Source organism: Vidua chalybeata, chromosome 1, assembly GCF_026979565.1.
Source record: "Vidua chalybeata isolate OUT-0048 chromosome 1, bVidCha1 merged haplotype, whole genome shotgun sequence".
Classification (NCBI taxonomy): Eukaryota; Metazoa; Chordata; class Aves; order Passeriformes; family Viduidae; genus Vidua; species Vidua chalybeata.
In genome coordinates, this window is record NC_071530.1 from 45,885,997 (window position 1) to 45,909,450 (window position 23,454).

Below are 23,454 nucleotides of genomic sequence, written 5' to 3' on the forward strand. Positions count from 1 at the left end.
GGCTGCAGTTTGGTTTTGGAAATGGGACACTCCTTTCCCACAGGGCTACCTTCCTACTGAGAGGCATTCATGTGCATGAGGCACCAGCTTGAATTTGATTGCACAGAAGAGGGGTTCCCACACAATTGGGACTGGGTTTAGAGACTGTCAGTGCTTTTAGGGTAAGAATAAACAGAACCCTCAGACATCCTATCACTGTGCCCTGGTGCGCACCTCAACCAACTCAGCACACTCCCCAGTTGCAAAAGTGGCATTGAAACAGTCCTATCAGCCCTGCAGGTCCCCAGCCTGGTGCACACTTAACAACACTCCAGTTTGACCCTCCTGGAATAATGCTTTCCCTCTACATACTCTGCATGTGTGTGACGGTGTGAAACAGCCAGTCTCTTTTCACTTACCTTCATGCTCAAACCCCACTGCTGCACGTGAACTTTTCTGAGGGGTTGCCGTTTTAAAATACTTTCAAGCAGCAGGGACCAAACATGAAGGACAGTGGAAAAAGGTGTCTGTGACCATTGTGGAGGCAGAAGGATCGAGGGGGCCTTTGGGTTGTCTGAAGGCACACTGAGGTACCATGTCTGAACATGAACCCTGTGTGTTTGGGCCCCTGCCAAGGTACACTTTGAGCTCAACCACTTTGGACAGGCTTCCCAGTGAAAGAGGCTGCCAGCAATAAAAAGTAGCTGAGCAACTCCAGGGACTCAGCTTCCTTCCTCTGTTTAAATGGTTTTTTTCCAGGGTACTTTTCAGGATCATTTTACAAGTATGACTCATTTAGCTGCTGTCAGTCTCATTCCTCCAGTGCCAGGAATTTGGTCCCAGCCAGCTCTGGGTGTGCTGCTCCAGCATCCCATTGGGCACTGGCCAAGCCAAAGCCGCCAGCTGTGGGTACGTGTGAGAACTCCAACTCTGGGGCCTCTGGACAGGAACCTGAACTGCAGAGTGTGTCATGCAGTGCTGCTGAGCCCAGCAGCAGAACTCAGGTGGACCTGCTGACCAGCCACCTGTATTACCAAAGTCACAAAGTGGGATACCGCTTTTCTGTCTGCTAAAGCAGGTGATGGCAAGAGGTTTACACATCTTCCATAAGTGCATCCATTCTTCGGGGTGTGTTTTAGTGGTGCTAGAGATGTAAGTTCTCCTTGGAAAATATGAGGGTTTGCCAAAGTTGCCTGTAATATAGTTTTGAGGGAGTTTGTGATTTTTTTTTTGCAGTATCCATGCAGTTCTTGTCTTGCCTGCAGAACTGCAACATGCCAGCTAGCCCTGGTAATATGTCTCATGGGTATAACCCAGAATTGTGCATGAAGGAATAATCAAAGGTAATTTGAAATCCATAAGCTGTTTAACTGAAAGACACACACAGAGAATGTGAGTTGTCTCATATCATGAAAACTTTCACAAATTATTAAAAAGTCAAATGCCTGTCCCTGGCAGTGGGATTTATTATAAATGATGTGTATAAATAGCTTACAGTATTAAATAATTTGCTGACAGGACAACCTTAAAAATTAGCACATCACTACCACTTGGGTTGCTTCTGTGTGAATAGATTACTCCTACTGATGAGCATCATCAGGTTAAAGATTTCCTTGGCTCTGTACCTCCTTCCCATTACATTTCAAACTAGTTTACTAATGGACTGGAGGAGATTGTGCAGGCAGAGAGGTGTGACATCCTCATCTCGGGTCAGGCCAGATCAGGAAGTTCAGGTGGAATGAGATGAATCCTTGCCTCTCTCACAAATGTCAGTCTCATCAGTAGCTCAGATCACAGACTACTGTGAGGTTTTTTTTTAAAGGTGGTCATGCACATAGGCAGCCAGCAAAGTGCCTGTCATCTACTGGCTCCTTGGGACACACACTTTAAATATATTTAAATGTATTTAAACAGACAACACATAGGAATTCTTGCTCTGGGACTTTCTACACACACCTCAGATTATCAATATGCTATTTCTGATATTGTTCATGATTTTATCTCCTTTGAACTGCTTTCGTTTGGGTTAGGGAAGGGCTTGGGCTTTATCTTTAGGGACAAAGACAAGCCTCTAATAGACATATGAAAGAATTTTTGATCGTGTCACTGCTCATATTAAAGAAGGATTAGAAAGAATTTTTTCTCCCAGTACCTAATAAATTTGAGATGTGGGGTTTGGCAGAGTGGTTGAGAAGGGGTTAATCTGCACAGCAGACTAGGAACTGATGGGACTGCCCAGGAGAACTGCCCTATGTAAACCAAGTCAGAAGCTAATAAACAAAGCAAAGAATCCTATTTCTCACTGAAGCAAAACCTCAAGTACTTAGGCAAAGGTATCAACTAAAAACCCTGGTCTTGTGTCTCTTGATGCCAGTACAGTGAAAAGCCAAATGCCTCTCCCAGCTACCTAAAATGCAAACAAAAAGGGAATCTGGGGTCCTAACAACAGGTTGGGGACCATGATTTTAGGGTGTTAGAGAAGCTTAATAGTTTGATTGGCAAAAGTCATGGAAACAAGGGAAGAAGTTCTATCAGGTAGCCTGGTCCTTTATTATGCTACCTCTAACATGTATCACTATACCTCTGAGATTCAAAAATAAACCCTCTGGGCTTTCCTTGATGAGCCAGACATGAGGGAAGGGGACAAAGTATCAGCTGCTCTGGTGTTTAGTATCTTCAATTCCTTGAGGAAGTCACTTCCAAATGCAAACACTGCTAGTGTGTATCTGCTGGTGTGTCAGATGACAATGAAAGCAAAGGCATGGAGTGTCTGCAGCCTCTGCGTGTATTTACTGATGCTGTCAAGGGAAACAGATATGCAGACAAGGGAGTAGCAGCTTCCACATATGAGTTTTCCGTTGGGATTCACCGTTGACAGTTGCTACCCTAAGATGCCTCTTTCCTTACCTTAGGAGAAAGAAAGAATCCATCTGGACTTTTGACAACTCATAGGCCATGACAACGGTTGGGCAATTGCTCTATGTGTAATTGGAGGTTACAGTTACTCCTCTAAGCAGTTACTAGGATTACAATTATTCCTTCCAGTTTATCACTACTACTTGCTGCTTAGTTCCAAACTGTAGATGATGTCTTTAAGGTCTGTACCCTGAAGTCATTTCCAGCCTCTCAACCACCCTTAAAACTGCTTAACTTTACCTCAATCTCCCAAGAAAAGCATGCCTGAAAACAGTCTCTCTTTATATTTTCCTTGCTTTTCCTTAGCATCACAGTTCTATCCATCTTCTGACTGTGTGATTTTTTTAGGGTGCTCACTCCATAAAGTTTGGATTTGTAGAATTGCACCTAATTCACTCAGACTTCAAAACTGACCTGTATCAAATGAGTCGGAAACTGGCATGTCACTAAAAGATAGCTGGATTACTCAATCAGTTCTTCTGCTTGTCACTTGCCAGTTGCCTGTTTCTCTATCAAAGCTTGCCTGCAGTCTGGGGAGGTCTCTGGGCAGCTCTCTTATTCACCAGCAGCTGTCAGTGGTGAGCTGCCCTGTCATAGCCCTGCACACTCCAAGGCACTACATCAACAAGTTCCTAAAAATAATTAAAAAATAACGAACAAACAAAACTTCCTGTTGAAACAGAATGACATGTACCTACCCACCTTTATTTGGAGAAGAGCTGACTCCAAAGAAGCTGCCTAATGTGTCAGGATATGTCCAAGAGGAGATCCTGCTAAGGAGGGCACATCTAGATATCTTCAGGGAGATTCTGTGGGCAGCCAGAGCAGGGCAAGAATCCTGGGACAACACTTTCCCTGGGACGTTGTCAAAATTAACAATCCCAGGGTAACTCCCTAGGCATATTGTAACTGCTCAAAGTCAGTTACAAAAACAACTATGGTAACAATTACAATAACAATTCTTACCTCCTCATATACAAACTTACCTTCAAATTACTTCAAAATGTTTTAGAAGGCACATTCTTCTAGACCAGATCAAACATTTTAAGCTTGATCTATTCAGCCACCTGATACCCCAACATGATTCACATTTGCTTCCTGAGGCAGTAAAGATTTCACTGTGGTTTCACAGCACTTCATATCACATAGAAGTCAAGACCTGTCCTTGAAAATGCCAGAAGAGGGAAATAAAACTAAGGAATCTTACAAACATTTTGTCTGGACTGAAATCTAAGCTCCTGGCAGATGACTGGGTTTCCCAAAAGCAAGGTATGTGGGAAATGTCCAAATTTCAGCTGCGCAATATATCAGTCTCAATACCAAACAAAAAGGTGCACTTGCAGCTTAAGTGTCAATGTAGGTATTAGTGTTCACCTTAGGACATCTTTTAAAATGGCTATTAGGCACAAGAGAAAAACAGGTTAATGAGTACTTTATGAACAGTTAAAGATCATTGGTTAATATATGATCTCATTAAGATGGCAACATGCAGGACCGCTGTCCCATTTATTAACAACTACTGATGTCACTGTTGGAGCATAGGATTGTTTGTTGGCTGTCAGAGTCAGTACTAGCAAAGCTGAGATGCCTAAATTTCATTCCCATATTCTTCAGCATGCAAGAAAAAAACAAAACAAAACAAAAAAAACACCAAAAAACAAACCCCAACCAGCCTGAAAGAGATCTGATTTCTACAGGCCAGCTAGTCATACAAGAATCTTCTTTTTAAACATTCCCATCAGGCATACCTAGGGAATTAACAACTGAAGTGGAAGAAATGGATGATGTCTCTTTGAGCAGTAAAAAGAACAAAGGCTGATAAAAGGAGTATTAGAATTTACACCTCAGGGAAAGAAGTGAAGTTTAGAAACATCAGGCACTGTCAGGAGAGGTTCAGATGTCATTTCCATCTTCAAAATATTGTACCTATCTCAAGAAAAAGTATCACAACTGTATAATGCTCCAGGTTTTCTTTGACAGGTACATCACCTGTCAAAGATGATGTATTTATCACCAAGAGCTCCACACAAGACTTTTAATTAGCCATTCTGCAGCACAAAAAGCGAGCATCTCAGTGATCACACACTCACTAAACTAGCAATCTGCAAGGCAGGAAATCAAAGTCTGAGTTTCAATTTTGCACTGCACAGTTCTTCACAAGATTTGCCTTACTCATTTGAGGAGATAACAAGGTGTGTAACAATGCTTGTCTACAGCCAACTTATTTCATTGAGACCTAGCCATATACTGAAGCTGACAGTGTACATTCTTGCTGAGATGGTTTCTAAGCAGATAATGAAGGCTGATCACAGAGTCAATATTCTGGAGTCAAAGACTGGTGGAGAAGAGAAGACCAGCAGGAGTAATGAGAATCTCTGGCTTTCTTCACCCTTTATCTGCCATTTTAGAAATAGCAATTGATCTCATTAAAGTGAGAGTTATTATGAAGAAAAAACCCACAACATTCATCCAAACAAGTACTCATATTGTTCTTAGCAAACACAGGCCAAAAAGCTCTTTGGTACATGCCTATTAAGAACTTAATGCTAGGAACTTAACATTTTAGTGACTGTACAAGGCACAAAAGAATACCTTTCATTATCTTAACTATCACTGCATGAGGAGGATGCCACCCCATAACACTCTATTATTGTGCTACAGCAATAATATCCTGCCACAGGCATGGGACTTTATCTCGAACCAACTTCACTTAACCAGTGGGAGGCAAAAGACAGGAGAACTTACAGAAAACATGAAAACTTAAACTTAGAGAAAAAAGAAGAACTCAGACTGCAAGTGTATGGCAGATTTAAGTTAAGCAATTTTAACAGCTTTGCTTGTTAAAGAAATAATGAGGAAAAAAGATCCATTTCAGTTCAAGCAGCTCCTGAGAAAAACACTGTTAAATGCCAGTTTCTGTAACACAAACACCATCAGCCCTGCCACTGGTACTCTCTTTTACAGCTGTTTGAAGTGATGTGGCTTTGAGCACGAATCTGTAATTTACATGTTCTCATTTCTAGCAAGATTCTTTACTGATCTGCCACCCGGTCCTACACATATTAAAAAAATAGCTATACTAAACACTCCTATTAAAAAAAACCCAGCTCCTTAAAGATTAAATATTTGAAAACATAGTATTTTATTTGAAGTAAAATACAAGATACATATGAACAGGGACAGATGAACAAGTAGATTGCACTATTAGGTGACTGACAAACAAATGCAAGGCAGAGAATTACAAGTAGAAGACTCAAGAGAAGTAAGCTATTTTCTGATGAGGCTACATTAAGAAAGGAGATGAAAACATCTAAAATAACTTTACTCCCAAAAACGTTGCTCCACTAACTTTCCTATGTATATTTAGATTATCATCTCAATATTCAGAATACTGGCAAAATCAGAATCTGTCTTCTGATGTTCAAAATTGCTTTAAATCAAGTAAAGTGAAAAAGCACAACTTTATTTGAAAGGGTCCAGCACTCTGGCTATAAAGCATATTTATCTCATTATCTAATGAACACCCTCTAGAAAAATGCTACTGACCACACTTTGCTGAGTTATGACATGTCCAGTGTGAAGTAACATTACAGAATCAGCATTTCTTTTTTGTTCCTCCTACTCTCTTTCACTGATGTAATTTTTACATATAATGCTACTTCATAACTACATTAACTACATAAAAGTAACAACTGGAATTCCCACCTTGAAGACATCAAAAACTCTAATGCATATATTTTTGGTCTTTTTCCCCCCCCCTTTTTTTAACAAAAATAAACTCCCTTTTTTGTAGGGAATGTCCTCAGTTCTTCAACAAGGTCCTGTTTGCTATGTCTCAAGGAATGTCAATGGTTAACCATTAAAAACATGACTGCAGAAACTAATACCTATAAATTGTAGGTTTACAAGGAAGTAAGGTAAGAGTTTCAGTGTGAAATTAATATTAATAAAGAGTTATTTTAAACACTAGAAGCAAAGAATACACCATTCAAAACAAAAATTATTGAAAAATAATACCAGCCTACATCTTCTTTCCATGACAACTTCTGAGAGATCAGATGCTTTTTGATATTTCAGTCCTCTGACTCATATCTGAGGATTAAAAAAGAATAAATAGAAAAATAATTAAAACAGACTAGAAAATACCTCAAAGACATTTTGTCTCTAAAGAAACTAAAGCAATAAATTACATCCAAGAGTGACACATTTCTGTCAAGATTTACTGTACGACTTAAGCCACAGACAAATGCATTTACTTTTTAGACTATTTTCTCCTTTTAAAACTGACCAGTTTACCAAACAGTAGAATGAAGGAATGACCTACCCACAAACCCAAACAATTGCCAAAGCACCTAGAACATCTCTCTGTGTAGAACCTGAGGCCTTATCTACCACAGCCAAGAATATCCTGTATGCTCTCCATACTAAATTCTCTCATTACTCGCTACCTGGCAGCTGCTGTTGCACACACCAGCCCTAACCACACCAAAGATCCATTCAAAGGACTGGTTTGTCAAAAATCAGGGCACAGCCTATTAGAAGTTCTTTTCAAGGGAAAATGTATAGACTGTTTTAGAGACAAAATGGGAGCAGAACATGGATCCAGAACAAGGATCTTTTGGGACAAACAGGGCAGCATCACTTACTTGGAAAGTCTTCTACGCAGATCTTTTATCTGTTCGTTCTTCTTAGTGAGAATCTCTTTCATGTTGCGATAGGCAGCTGTTTGCTGAAATTTCTTCTCCAGTTCCTACATAATTACATGAACATACTATTTACATATTATGAAGACTAGACAAAAATATTTTTTTAAAAAACAACTTGCTTTTCCTTCTCAAGTTTAGCAATACTAGTTTTCTGTAACTTACTCAGATTTAGATAAAGTCAGCTGGTAGATTCAAATGAGATTACTGGGGCAGCCACAGATACCCCAACTTCATTTTCTAACAATATCAAGCTAAAAGTCTTCAGAAGACTGGGAATATGCTTTTCATTTAAAAAATTCTATTGAGACAAATAGTCAATTTTTTAATATTCATCTAGTTATAACCATGCAGTTAGTTGTGGGTTTACTATTTTCTGTTTAATGTGCTTTTCCACTGCAATACCAAAAATACAAGGGCAAAAGTGTGGCCTGGTAAACTCTGCATCCTGTAGCTTGTGCTTGTTAAATTACTAATCAGTTAAAATGTGAGTAAGGAATGCATCTTCACATTACAATAAAATGCTAACCTTTTCAGCTGTGGATAGCTGATCCTGAACCTTCAGTAAATCATGTTTTGTTGTCACCAAGTCTTCTTCCAAGAATTTTTGGTTTGCAGTAGTGTCATTCAAAGTCTTCTCAAACTGGGATTTCAAAGCTGCCACTTTATTCTCCAGTTCAGTAATATCCTGGTTTGCATTATTCTTCAACAGAAGAAATATTTAAAATATGTCAAATTCAAGAGAAGAAATAATTAAAACTTTAAGTGCAAAATTCCACACAAAGTAGGTACGCCTTGACTTTTAATAATGATGTACAAGTTACTCCTGTAAAGCCTAAATGAGAAGTGCTTCAACTAAAAAAAGAAGTTAGAGCAGAGACTGATTTATAACTTAAAAACTTGTTAATAAATGCTTTTTAAAGGTGGCTGGAATGTCTTCTCAGCCAAGATGAGATTTTAAGTTCCTGTACTTTGCTTCTTTAAGAACTAGTTAGAGCCAGAGGATGAATCATATTACAAGAAGTTATTTACCATACAGAAACAATAAATTACCATTTAAGATCTGAATGTCTACGCTACAATGTGTTTTTGAAACATTTCCAAAGTTGTTAGTGTAGGACAGGTAGGAAAGGCTGAAAGTGTTAAGGCTTACACTCTCAGCCAGGTTCGAACATTGCACCATTCTCAGGTGTCTTACACGAAGAGGTTCCAAGTTGTGAAGCAACTTTCCCATTTCCTTACGAGAAGAATCAACTCAAACTTTTCTGAACATCACCTCAGAGTCATAAAACATAACAATTGTGTAACTGTTCTAAGGATTTTCATTTAAATAAAACTAAACACAAAACATTCTCAGGTTTTAAAGCCCAATTTCAAACTCAAAAGTGTAATGAGGCTGAACCAGAAGCACCTTAAAACAACAAAATCTAAAACCTAAGAAATCCATGTTCTTTTTTTCTATGTGGAACATAAGACTTGAGAATAGGAAACCACTTGATAGTAGTACCTGTACAGAAGAAAAGCTTATTTTGAATTCTGAGAGAGAGTCCAAGGCTGTAGTGTTGAAAAACACTACATCCATTTCGTACATTTTAATTGTTATTTTCTAACCATGACATAAGTCAATTATGCAAAAATTCTATATCCTTAAATTAAACTGATCGAACAGAGCAGTTATTCCCAGCTACTGTGACTCCCACTTTCTATGTGAAGCTATCTGTTAACTATTAATTTTCTAAAAACATCAATCTGCTGAGTTGATCCTTAAGAACCAATTGTGGTTTGGCAGTCATTTATTTGTTCAAAGAGTTTGAAATCTACTGCTTTATGAGCAACTGAGAGGAAGTGACAGATTACAGAGGGCAAATTAGGACATGAAAGCAGAAGATACTCAGCAGCCCTGACACTGAGGCCAATTCATATTTAACCAGAAAAGCAGGATGAGATTTGGTTCCAATCTGTTAACACTATGAACAGTATTATCCAGGATTTAATACACCTCTTTAATATTTTAAACTTTTAATAATTTAAAGTTTAACAAAACAGAGAAAGAAAATATTTGCCATGACTGATTAATCAAGTTGCCTATTAAAAATATTATTGAATACAATTTTGAAAGCTACAATGTAAACTTTTAACATATTAAGAAAACCAAGTACATACCATAAACCAGGTAGAAAGCAAAATAAAAAGAAATCAGGATTAAAATATAAAAATTAAAATAGAAATGTTTTATTATCTTGAACCTTACTTCCTAATCTGTAAATATTGCAGGAATTTTTAAGTCAATTACTCAAAATAATGGGATTAAAGTGTTCTAATTTTTTTGAAAGCCTGAACTGAAACGTTTTAAATTTAAGACATAATTACATGTGAACAAACTTTGAAAAATTCTAATTCTTGACAAATGAAGGCAGAAACTTAGAAAAATACTCAGGTGACCTGAAGAGATTTATTTGTGTCAACATGACGTGAGGCTTCTTACATTTTTTTTTTGCCAGCAGCAACTGACCATGCTGGAGTCCTCATTTACAAAACAGATTAAGAATCTCAAGTAATAAAAATAAACGGTGAAACATTTTTATGTATCCTGATATAGGGAAAACTACAAAAACATCAAAGAAGCAGCAAGTCTGGCTTGTTCATGTCAACATCAAGTGACAAATGTGTGAAAGAATTAGTGTTTTATTGTTACCCTAAAAACCAGGTTAGGTATCACTCTTAAACATGGAGAAACAAACAGACATAGATTTGTGTCTGTTAATACAAATATCAGCCCTGGAAACATGAATTCTGGAATACTATTTCCTGATAGCTCCTGAATACGTCATAACATCAACTAATGTTATGGATTACCTGCTGACTGACAGACTAGCAGGAACAGAAAATGTCAACAGGACAACACTAACTCAAAACTTTTGCATTTGCTAGAAAAGGAACACACCATACATGCCAACATGATGTGCTAGCAACAGTTGTGTTAAATGGGAGCAAAGGGATACAATTATATTTACCTTCTGATCTCCTTGGATCATCTGTAAATCCCTCAGTGACTTCTCCAGCTTGGACTTCTCATCTAGGGCAGCAGTAGCCTGCAATACATTGAAAATTTAAAACCTCAGAAATGTATCTTAACTGAAAACATAATAATAATAACCATGGGATTCTTATTTAGATATTTTAAAATATGTAACCAACATTAAGCATCTGAGATTACGGGCAACTTACTTGTGTTTCTATGGTCCTGAGTCTGGTCTTCAATTTTTCATTTTCTTCTTGGAGATGAGCAACTGTCTTTGGGTTAAAGAACAAGAAAATATTTGTGAACACACCCTGGTGCCATTCTGGATTTTGCAAATATTTCAGGAAAGAAATACACTTCATAACTTAGGACAGCAAAAGAGATCCTAAATGCTTATAAAAATGGCCTTCATAAGAAATTAATAATTAATTTATGTATTGTTGTTTTTTGCCTCAGTAAGAAAGCAAATAAGTCTCCAGTTCTACTGTAACATACAGGGCTTTTCACTTAAACACATGCTTTACTGCATTGAGATTATTGAGATCAGTATCTTGTTAGTAACAAGATTTGTGATTAAAAATTGCATGTTCAGGGATGCAAATCTCATTGTTGCTCATAATTAATATTTTCAATCAACAGGCAAGTAGAGAATGTATCTGCAGTTCCTTTTCAAAAGAGACAAATATCAGGTTACTGTATATCCTACTCTGTGTCACAGGAAATACCATGTTTTATCAGCCAGAGTAAATTCACCACAAGAATTTTGAATGATTTGGGAAAAAAAAAAGACAACAGTTGTACATATTAAAAAAAAACTGTTACGATTTTGAAATTATTTTTGAAAGAGAACTACATTAGCCTATAAACAAAACACAAGTCTGAATTCTTGAATGCTTTAATCATTGTAGTGAATAACAACAATTTGAGACAGACATTGTACTCAACATTAGGAATGCAGGACACAAAACAGAAAATAGAACCCCTTGCTAATTATCTTGATTATCAAAAACTTAAAAGGGTATTGTAAGAAGTGTGACATTTTTGAAAAGTGCAGGTGAATGAAATAAGTACAATACCTAATAAAAACTATTGATAATATTAAGTACTAGAAAGTGTTTCATAATTCTGGAAGTGTTTAGCAAATGAGAAATCAAATGTTTTCAAAACCAGTAAATTCCAAATTCTTTAATTGCCTGTTTCTTCAGGAGGAAATTAACCAACTTACAAAACAAAAAAGAATGGATGTAATAAGACTGACTTCAAGTGATACAGAAAATGTTCAATAACCTTGTAATTTCAGCCAGCTGCATATTTAAATTTAATTCTTTGTTGAAGTAGCAGCTAGCTGTATGGAACTAATTTACTATTTTACTTCATTAAATGGAAAAATAAATTACTACAAAGACCAAACTGTCTTTGCAAAAGAAGGGTTGATACTGCAATACATGTTAGAGATCATAAGTGCACAATAAATTTCTGATGCTGTACAATGTTTATTAATTTACTAGTATTTTACTTTGCATTCTCTGATATTTTACTGTGATGTCTGTATAATGACAATCACATTATACAAATATTACTGTATAGTTATTCAGTTCATTTGCATAAACAGAATGATCATTGACCACAACTGCCTGAACAGTCAAGTTCTTACCTTGTTTAGCAGCTCTGATCCACCTTCATTTAATGGAGCAAGTTTTGGTTTAATGGGATCTGCAGTGGACTAAAGAAATAATAAAGGTGAAAAAATTTAATTATACATATTTCTAGGGGGAAGAAAAGTACTCCTTTAGCCTGTACAATAGCTACTGATAGTCAATTCAGCTTTCTTTTGCAAAGCAAATGAATGACCTTTTATTTCAAGTTCTTTTTTACTGCTTCCATGGCTCCTAAGTTACGAGCTTCACTTTGAGCTTAAGTTAAACAAAAATACTGCAGAGAGACATAAAAGTATTGCAAATGTGGTTCTAGAGAACATTGACAATCCTGCAGCAACAAAAGAAAAAAGTAGCAAGAAGAACATAATATTTGAGTGATTGTAAGAGTAAAAAGTATTTACAAAGCTCCAAATAATTTTCTCATTTAAGGTATGAAAAATTATATATATATAAAAATAAATATACATAAATACATCTTTATGCTACAAACCAAACAAGGTTTGCAACTATATTCATGCAAGACAAACTAGAGTGATATCTGTACTGTGCAATCTTCTCAGCTCTTGGATCCATGTTGGGACAAGCGAATTTCCCAGTCTCAGCCCTGGTGCCAGGGGAAGGGAACCCAGAAGCTGACACTGCCACATATTCCTGGTCTGGCTGACCTTGGGATGAGGTGTGTGAGGCACACCCCAGAAGGGCAGAACAGACACTCTGGAAACAGTCAAGGCACTTCAGAGGGAGTCTTGGTGCCAAAATGCAAAATGTGACTTTTTGGAGAGTTTCAAAGACTGTTTTGTAAAAAAAAAAATGGTGGGGTTTTGGTTTTCTCATAAGCACAAAGAGTAACACTAAGCATTTTAAACATCTGTCATGACTCCGCAGGACATTTAATTATGATTTGATTAAAATAAAATTCTACCTTTTTGCTTGAAGATGTATATTCTGACTTTTCAAACTCAGCAACCTGGTCCAATAATTCTCTTGGAAAAAAAAATAAAGAGGCATTTATTTACCAAAGAAAAATATAAGGAGGCATTTCTTTACTAAAATGTGTTATGAAACACATTTTACCAAGCTGGTGCTATGCTTTTTCTTGCATGTAAAATTCTTGTTAGAAGTACAGAATGAAGTCCTACACAAATATCATAAATGCAACAGATCATGTCATGTAATGGCATGATACATGCATTACAATAGATTTAGCATCCTTAATTAAAATATAATCTAACCAGATAACAAAAGCTTTTTAATTGAGTCCAGTGACCTGCTCTGAAATGATTAATTCAAATAAGAATATTACTAATAAAACATCTTGCTCACAATTTTGAAATTATTTTGTATCTTGCTATTTTACAGATGGAAACATTGAAGCTGACCAATGTTAATCAATGACACTAATCTATCATTGATACATTAGTAAAAGAATAGGTTTCTGTGGTTAGGAAAAGAATGCAAATAGTCAACACTTTGAAGTATTCTTATTGTTGCAAGTATAGTCCAACAGCTGTTACCGATTCTCCAAGTCAGAGACGTCTGTCTGTAACTTCAGGTACCATTTCTCAGCCTGTGAGAAGAGCTGCCGCAGAAGTAAAACATTGGTGTAAGTTGTGTTTATGAGCTCTGACTCCACTTCGCTGTGTACAACGCTCTGCAGTCCATCCAGCATGTCTGTCACCTCGTCAACTGTGAAGGTCTCTTCAACAAGTCTAAACAGAGAGGTCCAGGTGATGCAGGTATGATAAAGGTAACAATTCTGCCTTGTTATGAGATCTCACTACACAGGAACCACTCATATAATGCAATGTTTTCTAAAAACATCTACCGTCAGTCGTTATTAGATGACCACAGCATTACTAATTGGTTACTGTATTTGAATTTTCTCTTTAAATCATTAAAATCACAAATATTAATTCAGTTACAGCCTTGCATCAAATTTACATATCAGAAGCAAGATATGCAGCAATGTCACGCTGTCAATATTTCTGTTAATTCCTAAGAATTTGACAAACATGGGTTTAAAAGCATTTGACTTGTAACTTCTGGAAAATACAAGAACATACAAACCTAAATGGAGAAAAGTTGCCCCATAAAGTATTCAAACCTGCCACTGCTGCTAGCATATTTTGCTTTATTCTTGCTCAGCACCACCCCACACAGCACCTGCTGTCCTTGAGGTCCTGGAAACAAGAATCCACGGTTTTGAGACACATGCCACGCTTGAAACGAGCGAAGCGCATGTAGCTGACCACTTCGTTCTGGTGGTGCTCATTAACGCCCAGCTCTGCCTGCGGAGGAGGATACAAGCACAAAGACAAACATAAGGAAAAATGAGCATAACTACTGTGAATACTTGCCTTCTGACTGTGATTGCTTTCACAGGGTTCTAACTAGCATGGTGAAAGACAAACATATTTTCATATATCGAGTCCCTGTGCACCTCTCATAAGTGGGTGAGAAAGTTCCAGTACTTGGAAACAAGGATTCAAGTAACCTCAAAAAAGTCATACAAAATCAGAGAGACAGAGGCAAAGAGAGGATCAGAACCAGAAGGACTGTACAGGAGACGAAGCTCTTGGATAAATATATCTTGGTATTACATTACACATGCATAATGTAGCTGAATGATCTATCTTCCATAGATGTACTAACAAAAAACCCAGAGGGAAGTATGCTATGTTAGTTACTTTTTATGTAAACTCCTGAGACTTCTCACAGAATCATAGAATGTTTGTGTTTGAAGGGACCTTAAAGACTATCTAGTTTCAACTCCACAAAGACTATCTAGTTTCCTGCCACAGGCAGGCACACCTCCCACTAGACCAGGTTACTCAGAGCTCCCTCCAACCTGGCTTTGAACACTGCCAGGGATGGGGCACCCATAATTTCCCATGGCAACCTGTTGCAGTACCCCACCACCCTCACAAGAATGATTTTTTTTCTGTACATCTAATCTAATCTGAACCTACTCTCTTTCAATTAGTGCCCTGAACTATTGCTGCAGTCCCTCTCTGGAAGGCTGTTATGAGGTCTCTCCACAACTTTTTCTTCTCCAGGCTAAACATCCCCAGCTTGTCTGTTTTCATAGGGGAAGTGCTCCAGTGCTCTTGTCAGCTTCATGTCCTTCCTCTGGACTTGCTCCAACACCTCCATGTCCTTACTGTGCTGGAAACACCAGAACTGTATGCAGCACTCCAGATGGGGGTCTCATGAAAACAGAGGGGGGAATCACTTCCCTCAACCTGCTGGCCATGCTGTTTTTAATGAAGAAGATCTTGAGTGATAATCTGAATTTGTTTCTCAACAGCCCTAAAACAGGACACCCAGAAACAACCCAGGGCAAATTAAGAAGGAAGCAATTTTAGACGTGGCTAAGTAGCCCTTTCATGCATGCCTCTATTTCAAAGAATTATTGGCATGGGCAATCACATCAGAACTACACAGCTCATGCAGGTAGCATGAATGACAAGGAAGCACAACAGGGGAGTGGGAGTTTATCACCACAGTCCCTGGAGAGCTGATGGAAAGGCAGGTCCATTTCATTTAGTCCAATGCACTTTGTTAGCTTGGCTGATGTTGGGGAGAGATAGCAGCATAGTAACTCAGACAAAACAGTTCATCTGATCACCTTGTCCTTAGGGAAGCTCCAGTTACAATGCTATCCTGGGATACCTGGATGAACAATCAATACTCTAGAAACTACATGCAGCCGAGAAAGAAGCACCAGTGCTAAATAAAATCAGCTCTCATAGTGTGGCTGCAAGACTCATGTCGCCCACAAAGTCCCACATATTGCAGATGAGAGATCATATAGAAAGCTAAATTAATGTCTTTGCTGTTGCTGGAGGGTTTTCTTAGTTGAAAAGCTTCTATTCATTACAGAGAGAAAGGAAATTACACTAGTAAATAAACACGTAAGCACAGGCCACTTGTGATTCCGAGTCAGCCACGCTGATACGCAGATAAGCCATCTGACCACTGGATCCCGCAAAAACCCCAAACCCTGGGAGTCTCCGCGGGGATGGCAGGGATGCCCAGGAGGGCAGGTGGCGGCCGCAGCTGCCCCAAGCAGCTCCCGCATGACGACAGACCGTACCCCTGCCTCTCCTGCGAGCCGGCCGCCCGAGGCGGAGCGGCTTCATGCCGGGATGAAGCGGGAATGCCGGGCGGGCCCCCTCCCGCTACTCACCATGGCGGCCGCTCCGCCGGCGCTCGGACGGCTGCGGGCCCCGCGTTGCCATGGAGACCGAAGCCTCGCGAGCGCCCGCGGCGCGCTCGGATTGGCGGCGGCGCGCCCACGTGACCCATGAGCCGCGGAACCCACTGAAGCCGATGTTTTCTCTTTTTTTTTAACTTTACCTTTTTGTTTTCTACGTGCTCAGGTGCCATTTGGAAAACTGTACTGTGTGGCAGTGAGCTGCTGAAGCGGTAGGGGCAGTTAGGAGCCATGGGAAATATCCCACGTTTATTTACACCACCTAAGATTTTTTCCTAAAGGCTGTTTCACTAAACACGGATTTTTGCAAAGCATTAGTATGTTAGCAGGACAACTCAGAACCACAGAATGGAGTGGGTTGACAGGAACCTTAAAGATCATCTAGTTCCACCCCCCTGGCATGGCAGGGACACCTTTCACTACACCAGGTTACTCAAAGCCCCATCCAGCTTTGAACACTCCCAGGATTGGGACATCCACAACTTCTCTGGGCAACCTGTTCCAGTGCCTCATCATCTTCACAGTGAAGAATATTTTCCTAATAACTAATCGAAACCTACTCTCTTTCAGTTTGAACTCGTTCTCCCTTGTCCTGTCACTACAAGAACTTGTAGGCTCCCTTCAGGTACTGGAAGGCCACAATTAGGGCACCCCAAAGCCTTCTCCAGGCTGAGTAGCCCCAGTTCTCTCAGTCTTTCATAGGAGAGGGGCCCCATCCCTCTAATCATCTTGGTGGTCCTCCTCTGAACTCACTCCAACAGGTCCCTGTCTTTCCTGTGCTGGAGACTGCAGAGCTGGATGCAGTACTCCAGGTGGGGTAACTGTCACCAGAGTCTTTCACCTGGGTCACCCAAAAAGTTTACAAAATGCAGAAAAATAACCTGGCATCCATCAGCTGAGTGTATGGAAAAAGTCTAACCTGTTACAGGTGGCCCACCTGTATTGAACCCTGACTGCACCTAAGGAGAGGACAAAAGTAATGTTGACAGAGCTGGGAATTGTCCAGTGTAAGTAAAAGGAGTAAAAGTAAGTAAACACTGAAATTATGGATTTTGTCCATTAATTGTCCTCAAGGCCTGCAGAAAAAGACCAGGTCTGTCACAGCAGAGATGCAATATTAGTGAGCCACAGACAGAGGAAATATTCATCATTGAATCTGTCCCATTACAAAGAGGAAGAAGGGATGTAATGGCCTTCTCCCATGACACCAGTGGACACTTCAAAAGCCACTATCACCTTCCATATCTAGACAAGTGGTGAAAGCAGAGCACTGGAATGACACAGCTAATGACTAACAGACCAGGAAGGAGCAAGCTGGGAAGAGGCTGTTTGGAACACACACAGGCAGGAGGGCTGCTGCACTTGGGCAGCTGCTCCACCCAGGCAGTTTCCAGAACAGAGTAGCCCCAAGGGAAAACTGCCCTTCTTCCATAGTTTGAGAGTGAAAAATGGGATCCATTGCAATTTCCATTCCTCAACATTGTATTTGTCTTACTGGAGACAGCCTGCAGTGCATTTTCATTAACTAATGGCCCTAAAAGCAGCAGTAACCAATTTAGGATTAACGGATTAATTTGTGTAGGCAGCTGTATTGGTGGCAAATTCAACCTAATTTCTATTTACTTCAGACACAAGCAGGAACAAGTGACAAAATTCCATCAAAATCGTCTAGATCAACTCTTGAGATGGATAAAGCCTGACTCCTTCCAAATCTATTTCAGTAAACACAAGGCACAGGTGGAGTCTAAATTCAAGACAGGAGACTCAGGACATGTTTACAGGAAGCACTGGAGCATGCCCTCAGGGAAGGGCATCCAGGTCCGTCCTCATAACTGAAAACAACATCCATGTGGCAATCAAGGGAGTGCAGAAAGGCACAAATATGCACAAAGGCTGTTCCTGAGCATAAGCAGCTCTACAGTAGTTGAAACTGGCCTAAAAGACCTGGCAGGAGCTGTGCTATGCCTTGTGAGTGCACCTCTCTGTCCTCTGCTCCACCACACGGTACACGCTGGCAGCGTCACTTCTTCAGGTTCCTCAGCAAGCTGTGCAGAAAAAGGCATTACCAACACACATTGCCACCAGTGATGTTGACTGGCAACTTTTATGGGGATTTTGTATAGGCCATCTAAGAAACAATGTTGGCATTTGGTTGGGCTAAAACATGTTCAACCATGGGTTTATCTCATTCCTCTTCTTCAGCAGTTCCTCACTACAGAGCTTAGAATGATGTGCTTGAATGGAATGACTGAATGTTCAAGAAGGCTTGGGCTGCAGTAACAGCCTCAGCTTCTGCTGATCTGGGTTCATCTGCCTGCTCTGTGCTGCAAAGATCCCTGCACCTGGAAGTGCTTCCCTTGGCTGCTTCTGCATACTTGTTAGCAAAGAGACCCCAGTGAAATGAAGCACAAAAGAACTGAAGTGCATGTTTTCAGGTACCAGCCACAAAAAGAGCAACCCCTTGAATGGCCAGGGTGTAACAAGAGAACAGCACAAAACACTCAACAGAGGAACCTCCCTTTCACTGATACCTTTGCCCCTACGCTTCTGCCAATGCAGGGACCAAGGGCAAATGAGATGCTGGGAGAAGATGAAACTAATAACAGGCGCCAAAAATCTGTCACACGCACAGGATCAGACTAAAGACCATTTTATTTCCTTTTGTGGCTGTGGCAATAACCAGGAGTAAGAAAAGGATCAGAATGAGATACATGTGTATCCTGGACAGATTGAGCCTTCACTACCTTTACTCTTCCTACTGAGTGGACCAGCAACTTTCTGAGCTGCCAGCCAATCCCAAACTGTAGTGGTTGATCATCATTCTGGAATCTGTCTGCTTTCATTTTCTCTAGCCCACCTTCAAAGATATTTGTTGTCTGTCTTGACAACCACTGTGGGAATGTACCATATGCTCATTATTTCTTTTTGTTTAAGCCTTCAATCCGTTCCTGTCAGTGTTGTCTGGCTTTAGCTGTCTCCTGCACTTAGTGCTATGTCAGTCTTGAAAAGGAGAAAAGAAGATAACAGACCGTCCATGTCACACTTGCAGCGTGCATTAGGTTGTGATAAGGATTTTTGTGCTTGCTGTTGCCAACCTCCAGAGCTTCCACAAAGGACACCGGTAGAAATGGGGTTCTGAGGGAAACAGCACAGAATTACAAACAAAATTATCACCTTTCATGGCTAGTATTTGGAGGGGGAGCATTTGGATCAGGGGCCCCAAAGAGCAGTGTCTACTTCACAAATAATTAACAGCTGCACCTGGGGTCTCAAGCTTGTCTCTGCTCCCCTCACAACCCACTAGAACAGATCTCTGCTTTACTACTCACAATCAATATTTTCTGAGGAAACAATTCTCACCAGTTATCTTCTTCAAACATGTCTCATCCGACCTGAAGAAGCAAGTTAGAGGTCTGCAAGCCCTTCCAGCCAAAGTGAGCGGGGACCCTGGGGCAGTGAAAATGTCAGCAGTGGTCAGGACAAGAGATTGTGTGGGGAGAACAGTCAGGATTTGAGAGCAATGTTTCTGCCATCCAAATCTAAGCCTCTTTAAAGCTGAAGGAGAAGACACATTGCATTTGTGTCTGCAAACTTCCCTAACAATCCAGGCTCCCCTCTTTTGCTTGCATGCTTGAGAATCCTATCAATCTCATCATTCCCACAGGATCAAATACAGTATTTTCCATGAGAAGCCTGTTTGGAACACTGCCTCCTACATCATGGTGCCCTAATGCAACTAAATGTACAATTCAAATTATATTTGATCTTGTTGATGGCAAAAAAAAAAAAGAGATTATTTTAATTTTCTAGGGGAATTACTGCATTCATTTTGGATAAGATCTTCAAAGAAAACATCCTGCCAACATGAAGTGAGCTTGCCATCCAGAAGAAATTAGATACAAACCTCAGATCCATGCCAGGATTTCATCTATGCTTTTCTTCAACAGAAAGCAAAGGACATTTATTTTTTATTCACGTGCTTGTCTAGACAAATTCAGAGTTTTGTTCTTTAGGAAGCTGGGCTATACCTAACAAATAGAGGGGAGCTATCAGTTGCCATGGGCACTGCTTAGCACTGGTGTTACTTCCAGACATAAACTACTGTACTGCCCAGGGAAAGGTTATCCATCTCTAGAAGTCTCAGTGCACATAAGCTGAGAACTCTGCCGTATTGCTATGACTGGAAGAATGACTAACAAATGACTATTACTATGGTAATGATATTATAGCTGGTGGCTCTTAAGCAAAGTCTCTGAGTAATAGAAGAACTGTAGGGCTGAGTTTTCATTGCTATTTGCTAGCTGTGTATGGAGAAAGAAAATTCCCTTAGGAAAACTCTGAGATTCTTCTGAGAGCTGTTTCATAGCAGCTCTCACTTGCCTTTCTTTCTCATAAATGCACACAGTGTGAACTGTGAAAACAATACAGATTATATCAACTAGTTCATTTTCCTAGACTAGACTGATGCTGTCAGTTCAACATTTTTATTGCTTTAGCAGGAAAGAATTTCAAGCAGAAAAAACCCATCTAATAATCTATTCAGAGAAGCCATAAGCCACCATTATCCAGTAGTATCACCGAGACGCCTCTATAATGCATAATCCATATCAGTAAGAGTGATGCCAGACTGCAGTTTCCTGAATGAAATGAGAATGAACCATAAACACTCACATGAATCTTTTGGGGGATATCTCATTATTGCAGGAGATAATGGACAATATTGCATGCAATCTTCTGTTTTTAAATTATAGTAAACTATACTGTCAGTTACAGGCTAATACAAATAAGAAACCATTCCTTTGCCAGAAGGATTGCTCCTTGTAGCTTATCCTGTGTTCCCAGCAGTACATGTTTTCTGTAACAACACTTCTGTGGAAGTTGAAAAACAATACGTGATTATATGCTGTATTGTTATAATTTGAGCCCCTGGGTACCGTGTTAGTGATGAGATTTTCTTTAAGCACTACTCTTTTATAGTTCTTTCAAAAAGATTATCTTCCTCCAATTTCCACAGAGAATCTTAATTATTAAAGAGTACAGCCTCTACCACTGCTGTTGATTCAAGCAGACAGACTTGAAAAGAGGGAGCATGGTGTGAGTGCAGTAAGATACAGTTTTAAAAATATTTTTTTCTCTCACACTAAATTTGCCCGTGGTCTTGGACAAGTATTTGAACTGCCTTCTTTCTAGGGTATGCTAAGACATGTTTATAGAATCATAGAATCATCATCAAGGTTGAAACAGACATTTAGGATCATCCAGTCCATGTGCCCAGCCAGCACTGCCACTGTAACACCTAACTCACATCATCCAGAGCCAGAGGCCTTGTAAAACACACCAGGGATGGTGATTCCACCATCTTCCTGGGCAGCCTGTTTCAATGCCTGACCACACTAATACTGATTTTTTTTTTTTTTTCTAATATGTAATCCAAATCTCCCCTGTCTCATCCTAAGGCCATTCCCTCTTGCCCTCTCACTGCAGGCCCAGTAGAAGAGACCGGCCCCCACCTGGCCACAGCCTCCTTTCAGGTGCTTGGAGAGAGCGATGAGGTGCCCCCTCCTTTTCTCGGAGGTTTAGCCCCTTGAGGGAAGAAGCCTTACCTTGATTTTTTTCCTCAGTTTTAACCTCCAGCAACTAACCTCTCTAAACTGTACTGAGACAACTCCTAGCGTTCTTTCTGGGCTGCCACTAATCTGTACGACCTGGACACGCCGGTCGCGAAGGCCCTTCCCACCCCAACTGATCCTGAGTTCCGCGACCCGCGCCGAGAAGGGCGGGCGGAGGGCGGTGCTGAGGGCCGTGCCCGCCCTCCCGGGCCGGGCGGTGCGGAAGCGCAGGCGGCCGGGGCTGCGTCCCCGCCGGACCCCGGGGGGCGGAGCGAGAGCCCGGGCACGGCGGCATCCTCCGGCACGGCCATCGCCGGGCTGCTCCATGGAGAAGCGGGGCCCGGTGCTGCACATCGTGGTGGTGGGCTTCCACCACAAGAAGGGCTGCCAGGTGAGGGGGCGCCGGTGTCCCTCGACTCCCGCCTCTCCGCTCCGCTCTTGCTTCCTCCCGGCCCTCCCCCGGTCCCCTCCCTCGCGCCGAGTGGCGCCTGCCCGGCTGCGGGAGCCGCCGCCGGAGGGGCGCGTCCCGCGGGGCCGGGGGGCTTCGCTCTGGTCAGGGGGCGGTGAAGGACGGGCTGGGAGCCGGCGAGGCCCCGTTTGGCCGCGGCCTCCCCCAGCCGGGGGATGCCTGTCTGGGCCGTGACTCGGCTCGCCCCGGGCAGTTGGTGGTCATGGAGCTGCCTCCATTCCCGCCCCGCCTCGGCGCTCCTGCCGGGAGCGAGGCGGAGCGACGGCCGGCGGGGTGAGCTCCCCGGAGAGAGGGGCCGCGGCGCACACCGTGGCAGCGTATCTGTTTCGAGTCGTGCTGCTTAATGGTTCAGACAGAGAATCCTGAGGAAAAAAACCCAAATGGTGTTTTAATCTACCTTCCTCTATCCCTGCCGGCCCATCATTGAGTGCTCAGGTATATCTTGTACCAAACAGCCCCAGGGTAACAAGCCCACCCTGGATTTAAGTTTTCTTTGCCTGTCTCTTCCCCACTTTCATAAATGCTTGACTGCTTCATGTGGCCTGTAAGGTAGAAGGATTTTATGTCATGTATTTCATAGCTGGTTTATGTTGTGATTGTTTTAATTTTTTTTAACCCTTGAAGCAGGACATGCAGTTGCTCAGCTGGGCTGCCCACACAGTTGCTTTGCTATGACAAAAGCAGATAGACATAATGTTGGATTTCCAGTGAGTCTTTTTCCATAGCGAGTTTTTGGCGTTTCTAAAAATTGCCAAGACATAATGAATGTGATGGTTATCGTTATACAGGGGTTGATCTGACATAAACACATTCCATACAAGGTAGCTGAGAATTAAATTATTGCTTCAACAAAAAATTCAAGAACAATTCCTCAGAGGCTAA

At 40.9% G+C, this 23,454-nt stretch overlaps 2 protein-coding genes across 5 annotated transcripts in view; one reads left to right on the top strand and one right to left on the bottom strand.

The window, feature by feature from the left end:
• Positions 1–6,018: 6,018 nt before the first annotated feature.
• On the bottom strand, positions 6,019–22,359 carry LZTFL1 (leucine zipper transcription factor like 1). 3 transcript variants are annotated; one of them, XM_053938323.1, is made up of 10 exons: positions 22,098–22,359; positions 14,442–14,566; positions 13,793–13,987; positions 13,201–13,261; positions 12,275–12,343; positions 10,827–10,892; positions 10,613–10,690; positions 8,128–8,301; positions 7,542–7,645; positions 6,019–6,987 (listed from the first exon to the last, which is right to left on the bottom strand). In XM_053938323.1, the coding sequence occupies exons 2-10, from the start codon at positions 14,516–14,518 to the stop codon at positions 6,969–6,971; spliced, it is 843 nt and encodes a 280-aa protein (XP_053794298.1). In that variant the 5' UTR covers positions 14,519–14,566; positions 22,098–22,359; the 3' UTR covers positions 6,019–6,968. The 3 variants fall into 3 exon arrangements, with proteins under 3 accessions (XP_053794298.1, XP_053794307.1, XP_053794316.1); XM_053938332.1 differs by lacking the exon at positions 22,098–22,359 and adding an exon at positions 16,468–16,513; XM_053938341.1 differs by lacking the exon at positions 22,098–22,359 and adding an exon at positions 16,375–16,450.
• The window catches only part of AVL9 (AVL9 cell migration associated), a 41,721-nt gene continuing 40,625 nt past the window's right edge, over positions 22,359–23,454 (top strand). For both annotated transcript variants that reach the window (XR_008429928.1, XM_053938285.1), the window contains exon 1: positions 22,359–22,494. Coding sequence is in view for 1 of the 2 variants with exons in the window: in XM_053938285.1 (XP_053794260.1) it covers positions 22,429–22,494 (66 nt within the window). In the remaining variant the exon portion in view is untranslated. The remainder of the gene's footprint in view (positions 22,495–23,454) is intronic.

What these genes read in the sequence shown, in the direction of transcription:
- LZTFL1 (XM_053938332.1), bottom strand. An exon ending in CAGGACCTCAAGGACAGCAG is followed by an intron (nt 13,988 to 14,441) that starts GTGCTGTGTGGG and finishes CTCTCTGTTTAG; the next exon opens with ACTTGTTGAAGAGACCTTCA. An exon ending in TGATCCAAGGAGATCAGAAG is followed by an intron (nt 8,302 to 10,612) that starts GTAAATATAATT and finishes CTTCTGTTGAAG; the next exon opens with AATAATGCAAACCAGGATAT.